At 38.6% G+C, this 20,816-nt stretch overlaps 1 protein-coding gene across 2 annotated transcripts in view; it reads right to left on the reverse strand.

Annotated features, from left to right (window-relative positions):
* The window catches only part of LOC126428297 (F-box only protein 28), a 92,870-nt gene that overhangs the window by 21,346 nt on the left and 50,708 nt on the right, over positions 1 to 20,816 (reverse strand). Inside the window, exons 4-5 of one of the 2 annotated variants that reach the window (XM_050090219.1) lie at positions 18,267 to 18,462; positions 131 to 344 (exon numbers count right to left, since the gene is read on the reverse strand). In XM_050090219.1, coding sequence (XP_049946176.1) covers positions 131 to 344; positions 18,267 to 18,462 — 410 coding nt within the window. Of the gene's footprint in view, positions 1 to 130; positions 345 to 18,203; positions 18,463 to 20,816 lie in introns of both variants that reach the window. The other variant, XM_050090218.1, reaches the window with a different exon arrangement.

Here is a 20,816-nt window from a genome sequence, read left to right on the forward strand (position 1 = left end):
AGACAAAAACCCTCCAGAACTCTGAGATCAAGACGTCACAATCTTGACAGTTTGAGTTACTCAGCGTGGCGTATTTGACTGACACATATGCCTAGAGGGTAAGCTCAATGTGAGTGCAGTGGACCGTTACCTCTTCATGCCCTGCTTGATCTTGCGGATGCGCTTGCGCAGCACCATGTTTGACTGTGGGGGCGGGTCACTCAGCTGGTCGTCCTGGAAGCACATGGCGGCAGCTGCTGCGGCGACTACAGACGCGGGGTCATCACCGTACATGTGGCCATCGTCACCGCCCGTGCGGCTGCTGCCGGATGTGGAGGCGCTGTCCAGCACCAGGTACGGCTGATCTGCGCAAACACACACACACACACGCAGCATGCATCAGTACAACGAACATAGTAGCTGACAGTCTCGCACAGTGGGAAAATGAATATCACAGCTCAAAAACTTCTGGGACTAGAACCCAGAACCTTGTCTTTCTTGGTCATCAGACTAACTGCACAATCCATGCAAGTCTCGCTCTTACAGCTAAAAAAAAGTGAAAATCATTTTGGCAGACATAAATACAGTAATATTCAGTCGATTTTACAAGTAGGGAAATAGGAACAGATGTGGATATTAAGTCATATACCAAAACTAAAAGTTTAACTTGGTGCCAGAAGTAAATTGCTGGTTCATGAGGTTGCCAGTTGGAGTCTCCTGCTGTTAACTAACTTACTCACTCATTACCCAGTGTGCATTGGGTCGAGATGGCGATAAAGCGACTAAAGGCATTCACCTTTTCAACACATGAGATTTTGTTAAAATAAGGTCATGTCATTTTAATTTTTGTCACGAGTACAGCACTGCATGTTGTACTGCTCTGCCTGAGGCACTAGTTTTTTTATGTAAGCAGAAATCTGCAGGTTGCTGTGTTGTCAACATAACTATGCATGTCAGGTAACAAATAAGTAGGTGAGTGAGGTAACTGCACTGTGGAGACCTGTAATGATAACCATATGAACTAGCAACTTGCAAGTGGCACAGAGGTGAAGATTTAATTTTGAGGCCAATTTAAGGATTACCCCAGGTTTCTACCTTCATTCACAATATTCATTCGTAGTCTTTTGAAACTGGTTGAATCTTGTTTAAACACCCTATATTATGACAATGCATAGAAAGTTTTGATAGCACCTTAGACAGGAAAACGGTTGCCTTGTAACATTTGTTGGAGCATATGCAGGGCAAGCATATTTCACTGTGGGAAAGATAGGTACTGCCTACAGGGAAATTAAAGAGGCATTTGGAGAACAGTGAAGCAACTGTGTGGACTTCAAGAGCTCAGGTGGGAAACCTGCCCTACACAAAGAAGAGAAAGCTCAAAGATGGAAGAGAGGGTTTACACAAAGAACATGAACTTTAAAGCAATACTGAGGAGGCGAAGAGAGATATGATACTGCGAGAAGAATTTGACAGGGGAATGAGAGACCTAAGTCAGACAAGGCTCCTTGAGTAGACAACATTGCATCAGACCTATTGACAGCCTTGAGAGAACCAGCCATTTAGTGTGCATGATGTAGGGGACAGGTGAAATACCCTCAGACTTCAAGGAGAATGTAATAATTCCAACTCCAAAGAAAGCAGGTACTTACATGTGTGATTATTACCCAATTATCAGTTTAAAAATTTATGGTTGTAAAATGACAATATGAAATCTTTACAGAAGAATGGAAAAACTTGCAGAACCCAACTTCGCGGAAGATCAATTTGGATTCCGGAGATATGTAGGAACATGAGAAACAATACTGACTTTATGACTTATCTTAGAAGATAGGTTAAGGAAAGGAAAATTAAGTTTATAGCATTTGTAGATTCAAAGGAAAATTTTGACAAAGTTGACAAACACTTTTTGAAACTTTGAAGGGAGCAGGGGTAAAATACAGGGAGCAAAAAACTATTTACAACTTGTTAAGAAACCAGACAGCAGTTATACATGTCCAGTGGGCATGAAAGGGACACAGTGGTTGAAAAGAGTGAGACACAGTTGTAGCCTATTCAGTGATGTTATTCAACTTTTGCACCAAGCAAGCAGTAAAAGAAATCAAAGTAGAATTTGGAGTAGTAATTAAAGCCCAGAAGAAATAAAAACTGGGGGCTGCAGATGACACTAATTCTGTCAGAGACAGTAAAGGACTTTGAGGAGTAGTGGAATGGAATGGACAGCATCTTGGTAGGATGATATAAGATGAACAACAAAAGCAAAACAAGGATAATGGAATGTCGTCCATTAAATCACGTGATGCTCAGGGAATTAGACAAGGAAATGAGGCATTTAAAGTAGAAAATGAGGTGGTTTGTGTGGACAGAAAAACAACTGATGATGGCTGAAGTGGAGAGGATATGAAACAGACTGGAAATGGTAAGAACAGTGTTTCAGAAGAAGAGAAACTATTTTACCTGTACTTAAGTGTTAGGAAGTCTTTTCTGAAGGTATTGTCTGGAATGTAGCCATGTTCAGAAGTGAAGCATGAATGATAAACAGTCTCAACAATAAAAGAATAAAAGCTTTTGAAATGAGGTGCTACAGAAGAATGCCGAAGATTAAATGGATAGATCATGTAACTAATGTGGAGGTACAGAATAGAACTGGGGAGACATATTTGCAGGACATCTTGATTAAAAGAAGGCATCAGTTGATAGGACAGATTGAGACATCAAGAGACCATCAGTTTACTACTGGAAGTACTTGTGGGGGTAACCATCATAGAGGAAGACAAAGAAATGAATACAGTAAGCAGATTCAGAAGAATGTAGGTTGCAGTAGTTATTCGAAGATGAAGGGGCTTGCTCAGGATAGAAGAACACGGAGAGCTGCATCAAACCAGTCTTCAGACTAAAGACCACAACAGGGAGAATCATTTGGCCATTGCTCAACATATAAGAACAAGGGTAAAAGGTGTATCTTGTAGGAAGCAGAGAGCACTTAAATTATGTTTTTGTTTTGCTGGTAGTCGTTAATGATTTATAACTATTGTCAACATTTTAGCTGGATGATTTTGTGTGTGTGGCTTTTTAAAGTGATTACTTTAACACTGGATGAACTGGAAATAACTTAGCACTGATGTCTCTCTTGGATTGCTAATCACAAACTACAACTCATCCAATGTTGATGAACGGTAAGGAAGGTTATGTTATTCTCCATCGATTAAAAAATGAGCAACCAAATTGTCAAGTCTGATCGCCTAGCATTAAAGTATGTGATTGGAAAAGTGAGGTGGCAGGATCAAATCCTGGTTTTGCCATGGAAATTTTCAGTCTGCCTTTAATCTTTTCTTCCCCTCTACATGACATGAGGAGTCTACAGGAATGACTTGGGGTTCAGATTCCTCATTAAACAGTATGTCCTGTTTCCCTGCTTGCATAAATGCTGTAGGTTAGGGACACTGAAGTTGCTGGATGGTTGTTCAATCTAAATACTTGCACTCCATTGACACACACGAATTGTTATAGTAAGCGAACTGAAATGATGTGCTTTTAAGATACTCCAGATGAAACTTTTCCCGAAATTGGTACGATAGGTTGAAAACTACAAAGTGCAAAAGATTAGCCTGTTCCTGAAAAATTGTTATTGCAAGCTCTGTGGGATGCAAATACTACTTTTCAAAGTGTTTCCCATATTGTCTCACAAAGCGTACAGCAATAACTAGGAAAAAATCTGTCATCTATCTTAAAAAAGAAAAATGTGAGAAGAGTGTAAAAAACAAACAGAATCAATCTTAAAGCAGGACAATACACTTGTTCATCAAGGTGCTTCAAAAGAGAAAATTGAAGGGTAAATATAGACAGGGAAATACTGACAGAATTTAAATAATTTAGGAGTAAACGAGACCATTCACCTAATAGCAGAAGCACTGAATGTCGACAAGCACACACAAAATAGAATGAAAACTTTGCTAGCTTTCTGGTGAATCCTTTCTTCTCAAGGTAGAGTGAGTGACAAAGAAAAACCATGTACATGTACATGCACCCGGACCCACACCCACACCTGTGGACCTACACTGAGCCAGTTGGACACACGCGAGGGAGGTACGTGTGTGTGTGTGTGTGTGTGTGTGTGTGTGTGTGTGTGTGTGTGTGTGTGTGTCGTGCGCTCTCTCAATGCTTCTGCTATTCAGTGAGCAGTCAGGCACCTCAATGCTTCTGGACCCTCCGACTTTCACTTCAGAGACGAAGCCTAACATGTTTTGTTTGTTTGGTGTTTAGCCTGGATACCACTCGACTAAATGTATTGCAAGAAGGAGAGTATATAAAAAAATTAGTACGGTTCCACTGCCAAGCAGAAAACATTTAACCTCGATTTTTTAGTGTTCCACTTCATAAACTGAAGACATATGTATGTAACAAGATGTAGAAATGTGTCACAATTTTTGCTGAGAAGGCTGGAAACAATGCTGTGCGGCCTGGTGACATGAGCTCTTTGTTCAAAATTTGAAAATAAGGCATCTCTGTGACTGAACATACAAAGAAAGTTCTTACTGACCATGAATTTCAGTGGTATTTCATTAGATTTATTATGTAATTAAATAGCTTATTGTTTCATGATAAAGGAACCATCTCATCCTGCTTGTGTGTTTGGGCCTTTTTATGACAACTTTACTACTGAAGGAGTTATTAACATTATTTCTCGATTTACAAAGAATTGAGAACTGTATTTAAAATGTAAAGAATAACAATAACCAGCTTTATCCATGCAAGTGAGACACACAGAATTTGGAGGAATTACTGTACCACTACACATTTTAAATGCATCAGTTTTTATGTTTCTTAGATTTTAAATCTGATTTTATACTCTGTTAATCTGCCTCTCCTTATATTTTTATTACGACTATCTTAACTACACTTCAAGAATATTTCCCTAGGTTCATTTTATGAACTACTGCATTTTTCTACTATACTGCAATGAAATCACAGCAGCACATAATGAAACAATTTTGATCTTTGTAAACAGAATAATTACATATCTTGTTGGTAAAACAGTGTACAAGATTATCAAGAAGTTATGTTCTTTTACATTTCTTCCATTGACTACACAACATGCTTTTACCAAACCTCCATATCTTCTTGGCATGATGTTTTATGAGCTTTAGTAGGGGTCTGCAGTGTCTTATGCTGAGAGAAGGGACAGTGGTTATGTGAAAGAGATGGAAAAGTAGTAAATACTGGAACTAGTAGACAGCAATTGCGTTACAGAAAGAGCGAAGCAGACAATGGCTATTTGAGAGAAAGATAGGGATACAGTGGTAGTGGAATACAGCTGACAGGACAGAGCTAACGAAAAGAATGAAGAAGACCACACCAACGGGGCAGTATAAAGAGAAGGAAAATGTGGAAGTGTGTGAAAGTCAGTCATAATGACAGACACAGCCTATGACAATGACAACGAAGAAGAGAGGGAGAGAACGGAGAGAAGAGAGGGAGGAAAGAGAAGTGAGAGGAGGAGGAGGGAGGGAGGGAGAGAGGGAGAGAGGGAGAGAGGGAGAGAGGGAGAGAGGGAGAGAGGGAGAGAGGGAGAGAGGGAGAGAGGGAGAGAGGGAGAGAGGGAGAGAGGGAGAGAGGGAGAGAGGGAGAGAGGGAGAGAGGGAGAGAGTGTTGGTGGGCTGAATGATAGAGAGACCAGGCAAGTGGGAGTGGATGGGTATGAGCGACTGACGGACTACTGGGGGTGAGAGAGTTACAGTTCAGGGGAGTTTGGGAGAGTGAAGCAAAATCCATGTTAAAAAGATTGTGAATGTGTTCAACATGCCATTTTTGTAGGTGCTGAAGAATGCAAAATGAAGCAGTCAGTTTTTTAAGCAGGAGCATACTCACTTTTTTGTACTCTGACGGGAGCATTTTTCTGCTGGCTTAATAAGATGACTAGGGGAATAGCTCACACATTAGTAGCAAAATTATCACTAAATTGTCATGTAGAGGTCTCTATATGTTAGTGATGAGGAAACAGTTGTTGCTGGAATGGAAACTCAAGGAAAATTTATTGGTACCACTGTCCACTCCAAACATCAGAATATTGTGAAGCATACGAGGGAGGAGACTACATTTGACTGAGCAGGTAAACGGGATGCAAGAGGACAGCCTAACTCATCCTTTTACAAAACAACAAATAAAATCAAAAGAGGAAAAACAAGACAACTGTGAAAGTGCAGCATTCAAGACAATGTGGCTACGCTGAATATGACTATGAAAGGACACCTAATCCTAAGAGATCTTAGTCCAACCTGTCTTCTGAAAGATTTCCTCAAACTTCAGTATTCCCTGTTCAGAGCTTGAAGTGCTTCTGGCTGCACACTGTATCCTACTTATTTCTTCTCCCTCTCACTCTTGTTACAACACTAAACTCTGGAATGAAAGTTACTGAAGTAAAGAAAGATTGTTTCCACATTTGTCTCTCAGCTCAGCTAGAACTGTCCCAAAGCTTGACAGCCGTCAGAAAAATAAGCAGATCAAAGAATATTGACACTTTCAGAGTCAATATTTTTTGAGGAAAATGGAATAGTAATTTTTATGTCACAGAACAAAAAGTTTTTTTTTTTATTCAACCAATGGCAAAAACAAATTGTATCTTGAAAGAACAATGTGCAAGAATGGCTAAAACGAAATTTTCTAGAAGTAAGCCGACTCTGCAATGGATGAAAAAATAAGATACAACAATGGCTGAGTGTACTTAGAATTTTTGACCAACACATTGAACATCTGAACACATTAGGGGCAAATTTAAAGCCAGCCGGCTTCAACTGTTCGATTTAACTTTATTTACAAAATACTGCAAGAATTCTGCCTTATGGCAATCATGGACTGTCTTGCCATCAAAATGTAAATGTTGCTGCACTCGCCCAATGTGTGTGTTGTACAACAAGCACACCACCAGCCTAGTATTTCTGAATGCAAACATCACATCAATGAGTACAGCATTCCAATGAGCACAACAGGTATAGTAAAGTGTCACTAGGTTAAAATCACACAAATGTGAAGGCAGAGAAAGAAAGGAGGGAGTAATGGGGAGTGAGGGAGCGCGGGCAGGAGCGAGAGAGAGAGAGAGAGAGAGAGAGAGAGAGAGAGAGAGAGAGAGAGAGAGAGAAGTGTCAATGTGTCTTCAATATGTCACAAGTACCTTTTCCTTTAGGCATATATTTGGCTGGAATGCTTTATCAAACTATCAAGTGTCACATTATGATTTTTACATATTTTTTGTCACGTTACAAGTAATTAAGGAAAAAATATTTTATTGATGTGCAATACATTATTTATTTTACATATTACATTTGAGTTATATCACATATACAAAAAAGATACAGTGCTTTTGCTCAGTTTACTGCATGTTTTAGGATAGATAATCCATGAAAATAAAATGATAATACCAATTTTAAACACCAGAGTTACTGATAATATTTTAAACGCTGAAATTCCCCTTTGTATCTATGGTACCTCTGATTTGCAATGTGGAAAGTTTTTGAGAACTTACTGAAAATAGTTTTTTCATTCAAATACTAACATAATGAATGAAGTATTCTAAATATCACACAGGGTTGTGGGTTCACTACTTCTTTATACGTTAACTCCTTAAGACATTGACTGGTTAAACAAATTACGTTCCAAAAAGTAATATTTTTTTATATTAGGGAACAATGTTCTTTAACAAACGACTTTACATGTAGACATAAAGGTAGCTCTTGACGCTCAACATAAGGAGTTACAAATTTTTGAAGAGCACAACAAATAAAATCCCAAGTATGCTAATGCATTGGCTTTGATTAAAATATCCATAACAATGTCTTTTAAAAGTTCTGTGTAGGTATGAAGTCTAACTATGAATTTCACAATGGCTTTAAATATTAATAGCTGTGCAGTAAGGGCAAAAATAGTAAACAATGTACAGGACTACATTACAGTTTTCACAACAATATCTCTATTGCCTTCTCACCTTTCTCCCATCTGCATTCCAAACATCGCTACAATTTGTCTCAAAGTCATTGTCAGATGGCGTTTCTGTGCAGTAGGTAGAATTATCGACAGAAAATGTTGGCCAATCAGTCATCTGGGGTTGGTGCTCGAAGACGTAGGACATGGTACTCGTGATGCAAACCCATCTTTCTGGTGTTTTGAAATAGTTTTCTCAATAACAACAACAATATAGAATGCAAGGCAATTTTTACTATCCCCTTTTTTGACTAGGACATGTCTTCCACGAAGTAAGTGCAATGAGACAGAAAAAGATTTTCTTTTAATACCTCTTTCCTTTTTTACAAGTTGCCAGATTATTGTCCAGGTATTGACCTATCTTATTTACTCCACTCATCATATAATTATATGCCAAAACAGCTATTGTCTTCAAAACTTGTGTCTTTTCTTAGCACAATTCATATCAACATCATGAATTGTCATCATAAAGACAGCTCTTTATTCCTCCATCAAACAGCTGTCACTTGTCCCTCCTGAAAAGCAATAATTCCTGTTTTTTAGTTTCTTATGATGAAATGATAGAGCCATGGATGGCTGCAATGTTCCATATGTATCAGTTCTGCAAGCATGAGACTTATTATTTAAATAAATCAGTTCACTGTGGAAAATCTTAACGTATTTCATCAAATTTCCTCCTTTCTTCTGTGAATGTAATAAATGACCATGCACACTGACTTTGGCAGTCACATAGCATGAATGTCTTTTCCAAACCTTCCTCTCCTCTTAGATAGATACTGTAACTATCCAAGTTTCCCTCTATACAACATGAACTCTCACCAATAGTTCTATTTGCATCTGGCGAGCAAAAAATTTTGAATCTGCTGTTGAGGTGCTTAAGTGCAGGACATATTTTATTTAGCTTCAGCTGTGGATGGTTCATTTAACTGTACATTGAATTTTCAGGAAAACACAGGCACTTTTTCAACGTATTAAATCAACACAAACTCAAATCTTTGAGGACCTGGGTGGCGCACAGTAGACATATTTAACCTCACCATCGGCGAGCTCCTGTCAAGTAGAAATCTGATGAACTGCCACCACTTTCAGTCTCCAATGAAGTAGTATCACTTTGTTCACTTTCTGAACACTAATTGTCAAACTCAGTATCATTATAGAAATCCATTTTCATCCAAAGCTGCACAAATTAAAGCTGATATCTTGTGCCAACCACTTCAACCAAAACATTACATCAACACTACAAATACAGGACTGCAGGCTCTCTAGGGACCAAACACTTAGCTATCAGCACTGAAATTTATTTTATTTTCTTCCAAAGTTTGTTCTTAAGGTGCCTGAGTGTACTCTGGATATAAAGTTTCAGAGGGGTGGGTGGGGGTGGGGAGGAGAAGGAAGGGGGGAGGGGGAGAGATTTCAGAATGTTATGTTGTTTACACTTGTGAGCATCTTTTATTTTACGGAAATGTTATATACTATAGCAAAGTACATTACACCACAAAACTGGTAGGAAAGTGTGTTTTTAAATCTGATCTTTTAACTGTATAAAACATTCTCAATTTAAATATCACTAGAAATCAGGGTAAAATCTTGAATTTTCAACAAAGTCTACCATAATCTTTTTAAGGAACAACTGACATTGTGGTAACCATTAACAGGCAACAGAAAGCTCTTCATTTATCCTGTTTGTCATATGGGTTTCTGTCTGCCTTTTTCAAAATAAGGTTACAGGCCAATGAGATGAAATTCCTCATGTATAAAGCGGAATACAAAAAATTAGATTATGAGAGAAACAAAGATTACAAAGTAATAGAAAATATCTGATATAAACGAAAAGCTTGTAGAAAATAGGCTAATATGGACATCCCATTTGTTGTGAATGGAGGAGACAAGATTACCACTACAATTTTGGCAATATATTTCACAAGGTAAAATGTGGAAGTCCAACAAAACGATGGAAGCACCAAATGCAGCTACACAAGACTAAGGCAGGCCTAATGCATGAATGAAAAAAGCTTGTGATTGGTTGGCATGCATATTTTACTACATCATTCTGCCAGATGTTGTACTCATGTCTCCAATGGTGGCGCCAGTGCTCTCTTAAGAATATCAACAATTAAGCATGTTTCTCTATCTTCTTAGTGAAAATGGATCCCTTCTACACACAACTAAGACTACATCTGCCGTTGTGCCAGTTAACAACAGAATCCCAGCATGTAGAAGTGTGGGATAACTTTAGTTTCATCAAACATTATTGTGTGTTTGTGAGACTGTGCCTGGCAACTGCTGATAATTCGGATAGACTGACACTAAAATTTTTCCCATACATCTACATTCTGTGAGTCTTATTAGGCAGTGGAAATTGGAACGAGTGAGAAATGTAACTGGAATGGGGGCTATAATTTAAAGTAAAACCACTCCTTAACGTGTCACTGGGGATCCAAACATTTTCTTTCAATGGGGAGGGGTCTTACCCAGGTACATGGAAGGAGTGACGCAGAATCAATTCAAGCACATTTACATGATGTAGGAGGTATTCCATTACAAACTTACCAATAATTTGCTCCAAATTTAAATACAGCATGTCGAAAACTGCAATTTTCATGTGCTACTGGTGTGAGCATCTACAAAAAGAGGTAGAAGGGCAGTGAAACTACCACTAGATGCTAAATGGTTCAATCTCCACGACTCTTTACTGAATGTGGGGTTCAGAGACTCGTCTGTTCAGTAAAGTAAAGCAGATGGTGATCTGTGGCATCTCTGCCAAAAGCGCACAACGTTGGTGCATGCAGAAGTGTTTTGTAGTGCACCATCCATCGTATGTTCCTGAACATGGACCTCCGCAGCAGATCACCCTTACATGTTCACACACTGACCCAACAACATTGACAACTATGACAGACATGGGCACGAGACCATCAGGACTTGGCCGTCGATCAATGGAAACCTGTCGGCTCTTTGAATGAATCACATTTTTGCTACACTAGTCGATAGTCATCTCTGCAAACGCTGTCATCGAGGTGAACGGCGGCTCGAAACATGGAGCACGCCACTGACGCAGGTTTGTGGGAGCAGTATTATCATCTCCTGTGTTTGCACAGGATCTGTGGTAGTAAACTGAGACACGCCGACAGCTTGCGAACCATCTGCATCCCTTCAGGCTTGGTGTCTAAACTATCGGATCCTCAACACGTAAAATCAGTGATGCATTTCATTCCGAAGTAACTGACAAGCTATTAAGCAGGTCGTCATAATGTTTTGGCTCATCAGTGTAAATCAGAAACTCGACAATATGATAGGAATTGAATAAGAACTGAATTTTAATTTGTAGAATGTTTCACGTTTAGTTCTTAAAAGTAGTCTTTTACTTAGAGCAGGAATCATTAAAAACTGGGAAAGAATAGCACTGTTTTTATGGGAGTTTTGCAGAGACCGAAAAATATTCATTAAAAGTGGGATTTCCTTAAAAGCGGGTCCATTAATTCAGCATTCTCAGTGCAAAAGTAGTGTGGGAACAACCTCTCAACAGTGAGAAACAGAACTGTGCCAAATTATTTACACTCTTATGAGAGTGCTGGCACCACCAGTGCACACATGGACACTGTCTCTGGCAATATGACTCGATAACATGCCGATTTATCGCAACCTGTTGGTCGCTCCTGAAGACTATGGAGGATTGGGCCGAATTTTCACGATATTACACAGATTTGATGCATAAAGTAACCCGAGACTGTTTTATACGAGGATGTCTTTGTGAGAAACTTCTGTCTTGTGATCTCTTATTTGTTGACAAAAGCATGAATACATAGTTTAAAAACTTTGTATCTCATTAAACCATGTCAATGCATTGAACTAAAATGCATTTCACTAATTTCAGATGTATCCCTTGCAGCAATATAATCCACACTCCTCCACAGACCCCATTTCACTTGTAAGTTCTATTGGAGAATCTCTGGTAGTAGTGTTTGAAACTTGTATGAAGAAACATCAGTGACAACAATAATTTGAGTCGGGGCCCGGATGTGTGTCCAGACAGCATAACAACTGAAGTGACTGCTTGCAGTAACGAGGAAATATGGGCTCGAGTCTGTGTCTGGCACGAATTTTCATTTGCCACTACATACTTACTACGTCTGTTCAAAACTGCTTTAGGATTGACGGTTCGGCAGGAGTACCAGTCGCAGAACACAGTTTCAAAGATCCTGCACAGACTTAATCGAACACCTGTACGATTTAGTTGCGAGAAACTTACTGCTACATTTGCAATGAACATTTTACTAATTTTTCTGATCCTCCTACTTTCTCCAACACAATGAAAATAAGAGTATGAGTGTGTGTGTGTGTGTGTGTGTGTGTGTGTGTGTGTGTGTGTGTGTGTATCATGGTGGTAAAACATATCATATGATAGCTGCCACAAATTAAAGACATTTTTCATACAAAAAAAGCACAAAAATTTTATTTGTACAAAATTTGTACACGGCATTGTATGTAATCTGCAGCAAGTTCAACACATATCTCGAGTTGGGGTAAGAGATACTTGATCCCTTTTCAAAAATCTCTTGACGCAGTCCTCAACCAACTTGATGTCACTTCCTGGACTTCATCAGTTGAGAAGCGTTTTCCAGACAGCTTTCTTTAGGTGAAGGAAGAAATGAGAATCACTTGGTGCCAAGTCAGGGTTATAAGCCGGACAGCTGACATACCACTTCAAAGAATGCAGAAGCGCGGTGCTTAGAGCTGCTGTATGGAGTCAGGCATTGTCACAACAAACTTGTTTTGTGTCACTCTTGGAAGTTTAAATATTTCACAATAACAATCAGTGATGATTGTGTGCCCTTTGGCAAAAATTTAGCAAGAAGAACTTTTCAATCCCAAAACATGATGAACATTATTTTTTTGTCAGAGGTTGCCTAACACAATTTTCTTGCATTTCGCCAGCTGTAATGATCAGGTTCAAAAATTCTGTCTACCTTTTAAAATGGCCCAAAAATTTCTGAGTACCCTCCACATGATTCTCCTCTGTCAATGTTTTCAGCATCCATCAAGTGCACACCTTCATGTACAACAATTTTCTCATAAAAATGGTTTAGAGCACTGATTTTCAGCTGACTTCTACAATCAAAACTGCAAGATCCTGGACTGTCAGGATGCAATCTTCATGAAGTTTAGCCTTAAGTTTCTCCAACAATGCATCATCAAATTAAGACCACCTTCCCCTTCCGTCCTTAATTTGCACACTGATTCTGCCACTCAGGAACTCAGCACACCACTTCCTATCATTACACTAGTTAATCACTCCACTATAGATGGCCATCAGCCTATGACGGATTTCAACTGGGTGGATCTTCTCCACATTAATAAAGTGGATAACCACTCGCACCTCACACTTGGCCTGAGAGGGCAGTGGAGTGTCCATCTCCAACAGCAGCCACTAATGAGCCGCACAACCACCTGTTGTGGAGGCTGAAGCCCGCACGAGATAGTGTTGCCAACTAGCAAAAAATTTTTGCGCATATTGCCACAAATAACAAATGGTTTTTAATTCTTGGAAAAGCCTCAAACATGTCAACCTCTATCATAAAAAAGAATAAATATGATACAAAAAACAGGGGTCTGAATTCTGTGATACAGACTGAATTCCTGAGATGTATCTCATTTGGAAATAGTTCATGATACGGCCTTCACATAACACAGCAGGCTGACAATCACAGTGCAAGCAGGAAGTGCTGCTGTGGTGAAGATTTCGCAATATCAGGGGTTCGTTCGAGCACCAGGTCTCATGGGATTGGCAGAATGCAACCTGTGCCTCCCACACAGGAGACGTGCCATGCTAATGAGCCAACGGAAACCGTACGTTCCTTATAAGAAAATACCCAGAAAATATCTCTGAACCATCTCCAAAATTTTGTTGGAGTTCAAGTCCCTGATGTAGATGGTGCGTTAGTTGTTGACTGTGGAAAGATGGTGAAGGAAAGGAATGCAGCATTTGCCTTAAGTGTAAAATCACAAAAAACCTAAATCGAGACGGTCAGTGAGAATTTTAACCACTATTATCTCAAAAGCAAGTCTAGTGTATTACTACTGTGTTACTTTCTTTGGAAACCTGAATAAGAATTACATGTTACCACGAACATCATTTCTTGTTAATATATCCCCATCCATTTTGATATACAGGATGACACATGAAATGATCCAACATTTGCTTCTGTAAAAAAAATTTCAGTCTATATACATAAATGTAAGATACAATGTATTAAGAATAAATACTTGGGCCACTGAAACATGTTATTTGACAGCTCGTGTGTAGTTGGCTATACTGTGACTGCAAGGTTGCAAAAACTGCCACCACATTTGCCCATAGCCGATAGCTCTTAAGTATGCTTCTTGAATGGAGGCTACAACCAATGTTTATGTAAGCCACTGCATAATAATGTATACATAAGTACAATAAAGAACATTTTTCTAACAACAGAGAGAACTATGGAGAAAAATCATTAGATAGTATATGAAACTGGTAAATAAACAGCATCTGAAGTAAATGAAAATGTCTATGGGATGTTGCTCTGAATTGTTACCGTAATAGGTGCATACAAAATGCTGTCTAATAATGTAAACCTATACATACCAAAGAACACGCTACCCACAATCTTAGAACAAAATAAAGAAAAAGGTGCTTATCCTACTCAGTTGCAGTGAGAAAAAATTAATTCTGTATACATTTACACTCACCAATTTATGATGTCAGTGGTGGAGCTCAATTTGATTCTCCTACACTATAATTGGAATTGGCATCAAAACCACCACCACCACCACCACCACCACCACCACCACCACCACATTAACTGCTCACACGAATTTATAATTCCGCCTACAGTCTGTGCTCCTCTAATAAGCTTGCCAACAGTCTATTTTGTTTCGCCATCAGGTAGTATCTACATTAACAAGACCTCCAAATAGCAGCCTTTCTGTTACTGTAAAGGACGTATTTCGAATGCAGGCCCTGACATCTCTCCAAACCAATTCAGCTGGGTTAAAATGGCAGTGATAAGGCAGTAACTTAATTTTTCATGCTGATGTCCACAGCAACGTGTCACCTGTAACAACTGCACTCTAATTTCTTTGTGGTCACTAGCTGTTGGAGCTTTGTCTAATATCAGAGAATGGTAACATGCATTATTTATTAAGAACACTAACATTAAACTCCAGCAACAAATTTTGAAATTACTGCAGAAATCACAGGTGATCCATATTCTCATCGCAGTTACAGGTTTTTCTTAATCGAAAAACTAGGTGTCCTTCCTGCACAAAACTGTTTGAACAATCTGCATGGCTACAATTAATCGGGATCTTCTTCCCACTGGCTGACGACTGCTGCTATTTTAAGTGCCTTCTGTGTGGCATTTATCAACTGCTTTGCCAGTGTTTACCTAGGTTTCATTTAACCACATAGTTAAATGTATATCCTTTCCTAAGAAAATACTATGAGCTGTAATTACATGAGATGCTTCAAGTAACAGTTTGTCTGTCTACCTTTTTAAAGCAGAAGCCTATACTTTTTAACCCCCTGGGAAAACTTCACATTCTTTTAAAGAAATTAGCAACTTCCCTTTTGTGGGGCATACTTTCTTGCTATAATATCTGAGAATGTGCTGATTAACTGCATAGGTTTCATACGTCCTTTGTTGCACATGGTTTACTTTAATATCTTGCAAGTCTGGAAGTAGCACCTCTTCCCTGGTACGAGGATGTTTACCAAAAATCTTTCTTTCAAACCCCCACTTTAAAAAGGGGGGGGGGGGGGGGGGGGAGATTCAACAGAGGACTGACTGGGGGAGAGTTTTGTCCACACATAAAGTGACTAGGAAATCTGTATGAAATGGCATTTGCTTTAAATGTTTCATGCACGAACTCTGTGGCAACTTTAGCTGTGTGTGGTTTGGCTCCATCCTGCATGAACCACTGATTTTGTAATGTAAACCCTTATGAAAAAAGGCTGAGGAACAAAATTACTACACAGCATAATGTTTACTGTGTGTTCAAGGAAGAATGGCCATATTACCCCATGACTTGAGATAGCCGTCCATATAATAAGGCTGAGTGGGATGCAGCTTCGCATGAAGCATGTCTGGATACCCGGAAGCCTGAAACTGCACAATTTCTTTATTAAGAACGCCATCAAAGCGAAGATGTCTCATCTGAAAACCAATTCATCGATGTTTTTTTGTCGTTCAATAATTTAGGTAACATTTATTTTGTAAGGATACAAATGCAAATGAATTTTTAAAATTCGCTGTACACATTATCAAGAAAATCCAAAGTGTGCTGCAGTTTTCCTAGTTGATTTGCTCGGGCTTCTCAGTAACACTGCTCTCACAGCTTTGACATTCTGTGGAAAACCAACATTGGCAGGACATCCATGCTTCCTCTCAAAAACTGAACCATAAAAATTAAAGGTTTTGTAAAGTCGATGTACGAGGGCAGATCAAATATAAACGTGATTTTATTTTTTATGTAAATTCATTCATTGAAAAACTCAAGGCAATTATTATTTATTTTTCTACATAGTCTCCTGCTTTGGGAATGCATTTGTTCCAGTGTATGGGCAGCTTTCTGATGCCCTCATCACAAAAAGAACTGGGTCGTGTCACCAGCCAGTTGCACATGAAGAATTCCACTCTCGTCATCTTCAAATTGTCGCCCTCCTAGAGCTTCTTTAAGCAGTCCAAAAAAAAATGGAAATTGCAGAGCAATAAGTCTGGGCTGTAAGGAGGAGGATCAAGTGTAGTCCAGTGCATTTCCTGTAGCTTTGAGACAGAGCTGCAGTACGGGGTCGCAACTTCGTCACGGAGGAGGATGACCTGTCAAATCAATTGGTCTCGTCTTTTGCGGTGATATGCAACTCTCGCCTTGTTCAACAGTTCGCAGTAGTAAGCAGCATTGATTGTGCGTTGTTCATGCAAAAAATAAATCAGGAAAATGCCTCACTGATCGAAAAGAATGGTTGAAAGAATCTTGCCAGCTGGCAGTAGAGTCTTTGCTTTCACTGGTACTGCCTCCCATTTCCCCCGCCACTACCTACTGGCTTGTTTGGATTCCAGAGTGTAGTGGTGAACCCATGTTTCGTCGCAGGTGACGCTCCGACTCAAAAATGCATTATTTTCTTCCGCAAACCTTGCTGTAAGCCACATACCTTCAAACGTCTTAACTTCACATCTTCAGTCAAAAGTTTAGGGACCCATCTGGAACACACTTTATGGAACTGTAGGTCATTTATGATTGCTTGACAGCTCCCATAACTGATTCTGACATTTTTGCGTCATTTCTGATACTCTTGCCCATCGATCGTCATCAATAATGTCTAACTACACGAATGTTTTTGTCTGTAATGCTGGTCTAAGGATGGCGATCGTGTTTTCCGCACTTTCTTGTCCTTCTTTGGACTTTTTATGCCAGACAAAAACACGCATCCTTGATAATGTTTTATAACCGAACTGTGCAGTCAATCTTTGGCAAATTTCTGCCGCTGTAGCTCCTTCACGAGCGAGAAAGGAGATAATTATGCGTTGCGCAATGGAGGGGTACACTTGCTGCTCAGACATCTTGAGCGTTACTGATGAAACGGCGGGAAATATCTAACAACATGCTCTTCTCACTTCTAATGGTCCCACCTAAGCATAGCAGAGGCGCAGGGTCATTCCTACAAACTGTTGATGTTCAGGAACAAAAATCCCATTTATATATGATCCCCCCTCGTATTATAGTAAATGAGGGTGACCATCAGGTTTATAATGTGCACGTAACTGTCTCAGTGAAAGTACCCCACTTTCAGTTTCAAAACACCACACTTTCAGTTTCATGAAAATATAACCATTTCAAAACACTGGTCAGCTATCAGTCTTACTTTATCAGACATCTTGGAATGAGAAACAATGCAGTCAGAAGTAAAAAAGTAATCTTGAGCTACTCTCTCTTCTGCCAACAGAACACGCAACAACAACCAATAACCTACAAAATTAGAACAAAAACAAATGTTGGATCATTTTGTGTGCCACCCTGTATGAAGGGATTTTGGGTTTTGAAATTTAGTACATGTCACTCTTAATTCATGTGTACATGTCCTACTCAATGCTCACAACTCTAAACACACACACACACACACACACACACAAAATTTGTGTCTGTCCAGAGTGCCAACATCAAAAAACCTTGCTGCAGCTGTTTACACTCTAAGTAACCAGCCAACAGGGATTATTTACTCTTGTCCTGGCAGAATGCCTTGTAGCAGAAAGAGTACACACTCTTTGCACCCTCCCACTCACTGTTGTAGGCCGAGGCAAAGTCGAGGAAGTTCGCATTGAAGTAGTTGATTTCTGGCAGTTTCGGCTCTATAAACTCCTTGAAATACTCCATGGCCATAGTCGACAGGTCGAACAGCTCGTCGGTCACCTTGTACGGCCGTGCCATGACGGGAGTCACACTTATGTAGTGCAGGATCCGATACACCTCGTCCAGAATCTGTAACAGCAACGTCCAACTCTACTACGCACAATGGCTGCAGCAAAAAGTACAATATTCCAAAGTTATCTGCAACAAACAATAAATACTCTGGCATGAAAATTTATTGCTAAGACTACACATAATGCCTTGAGGTGTCAAAATTAAGACAAGAAACAACAGCTGCAACACTGTAAAAAGAAGCAACATAAGAAAATAAATGTGTGTATTAACACAAGAAAGACTGGAAGAGGAGGAGCCAGTTTGGTGACTAAGTAGTTGATCCTGAAGTACCCAATCTAACAGTATTTCCCCTTTATACATCACATATATATTTATGTATTATATATGGCACCACAGTGGGTACGTAACAACATGCACATCTGAATGCAATGTGAAAAAATTTCAAAGCAATCAGTGAAGAACTTTCTGAGATTTGATTTTATAGTAACATTTATATTTTTATTTATACAGAATTACTGGTTTAAATGATGCAATATTTCTATTTCTCTGTCACATTTTAATCATTGTGTTAACTTTTTGAATTGCTCTAATTTTTTCTTCCTACCAATCTTTATGCATGTGAACTTAATTTTTTTTATTTATTATAATATTTTAACATTTGAAAATGCTGATCTATTGGTTAAGAAACAAAAGACGAAATAATCTATTTGTATTACCCATGCAATGGTTTAAAAAATATATTTTTCATTAGAAGATTATATTTCTTGGATGGTAACTGCCGGACTAACATAAAACAAATTGTTATTGCACTATGTACAAAACAACGAAGATAAAAATATAAATGAAAGAAGGTGTGTAAGTAGAATGAAAGTAAAGTAAAATGAAAAATAGAAATAAAAAAATGCAATAACACGAACAAGAAATTCAACTGAAGTTCATACATAACAATAATTTAATTCACATGAACAAAGACTCCAAGTGGAAAAAGAACAATAGGAAGAAAGATAAGAGCAAATGAAAAGTTAGGATGATAAAAATAACATGAGAAAGGAATAGAAATGAGAAAATACATTTAAACCAATAAACTGTATAAAAATAATTATCAGACGTTTCGATAAAGATTAAAAAAAATTCAAAGCACCTGATAAGATCTGAACCAACGATCCTTGGCCTATGAGGACTGTACCTTAACCATTACAATACATAACCAGCCTGTATAACATTCACTGTTAAAGCTGTAGAGCACCACACGAAATTCTATAGTTTTTTCTGTTGATTACTCAAACAAGGGCCTGCCAGGACATCATACATGGGACCTCCACCCACATCTCTGAACAGATGGCTTCAAAAAGTCTTTTAGGAACCGCTCCTTATAAGAAAATTTTGGACCAAATTAATAACACCATTAAACGACTAGACGGAACGAGGCAGGATTTTAAAACATTAAAAGTTACAGAATAAAGTTACAAACAGAACACATCTAGCATCTAATCAACTCTACAAAATTTCCAATCCAATGACAATGATCTCACTCCAAAGCAGCTTACAAATGGCCAAATTCTCAACTTTTTAGAAGTTCTATATTGTGCATAAGTGAGAGAATTATAAGCTGTTGTATCCTGTTTTCCATAAAGCCTATACAGGATTTCTCTTCCCATACAGGATCTTTTCCCTCTTTACTTTTTAAGCAATTCTCAACTGTGTTTGAATAAGTTTTGTTATGATTAGCAAAGTACAGAATAGACATTGTAAGTTCTGTATTTGTTAATTTTTCGTTATACAAAAGGGGCTATTCCACAACAGACAGTGCAATCAATCTTTTCACATAGTAGCTATACCAGAAGACTAGTCTGAATACAATAACTTAAGAGAGAAATTTTACACGATGTTACACACAATTCTGATGAACACTGTCCACAATCTTAGAATTTTTTTTTGGTTATACAGTGAAACTATTTTTATCATATTTTGAACAAGTCTTATTCTCTGATAAAATTCTATTCAGAATGAAATTCTCAAAGCAACTCTATTCGCCCAAGGCTTCAGTCATTGCACAGCAATTTGGTCACATTGTTATAACTTAATGAGTACTCCAACTGACAAACTGGCTAAGTGGGACCTGTACACAAAGGTGCATATTGCTTCAATTATGTAACCATACTTCTAGGGCAACATGTTCTGGTTAAACATACGAAATTCAGCAGAGCCACAGTATAATCTGAGAATCTCTCTGATGGCATTTGTAGATAACTGCAATGAGAAATTCCTGCCTTCTCACATTTCTAATTTATTTGACATGATGGGTTAGTTTGTAGAGTCTCTTTAGTCTTGAGATGTGCCATCAGACTTCCAGAAACATATCATCCACATATTCATCAGATAGCAAAGGCAGATAAGAGCAAGAATTATTG

Source organism: Schistocerca serialis, chromosome 12, assembly GCF_023864345.2.
Source record: "Schistocerca serialis cubense isolate TAMUIC-IGC-003099 chromosome 12, iqSchSeri2.2, whole genome shotgun sequence".
Classification (NCBI taxonomy): Eukaryota; Metazoa; Arthropoda; class Insecta; order Orthoptera; family Acrididae; genus Schistocerca; species Schistocerca serialis.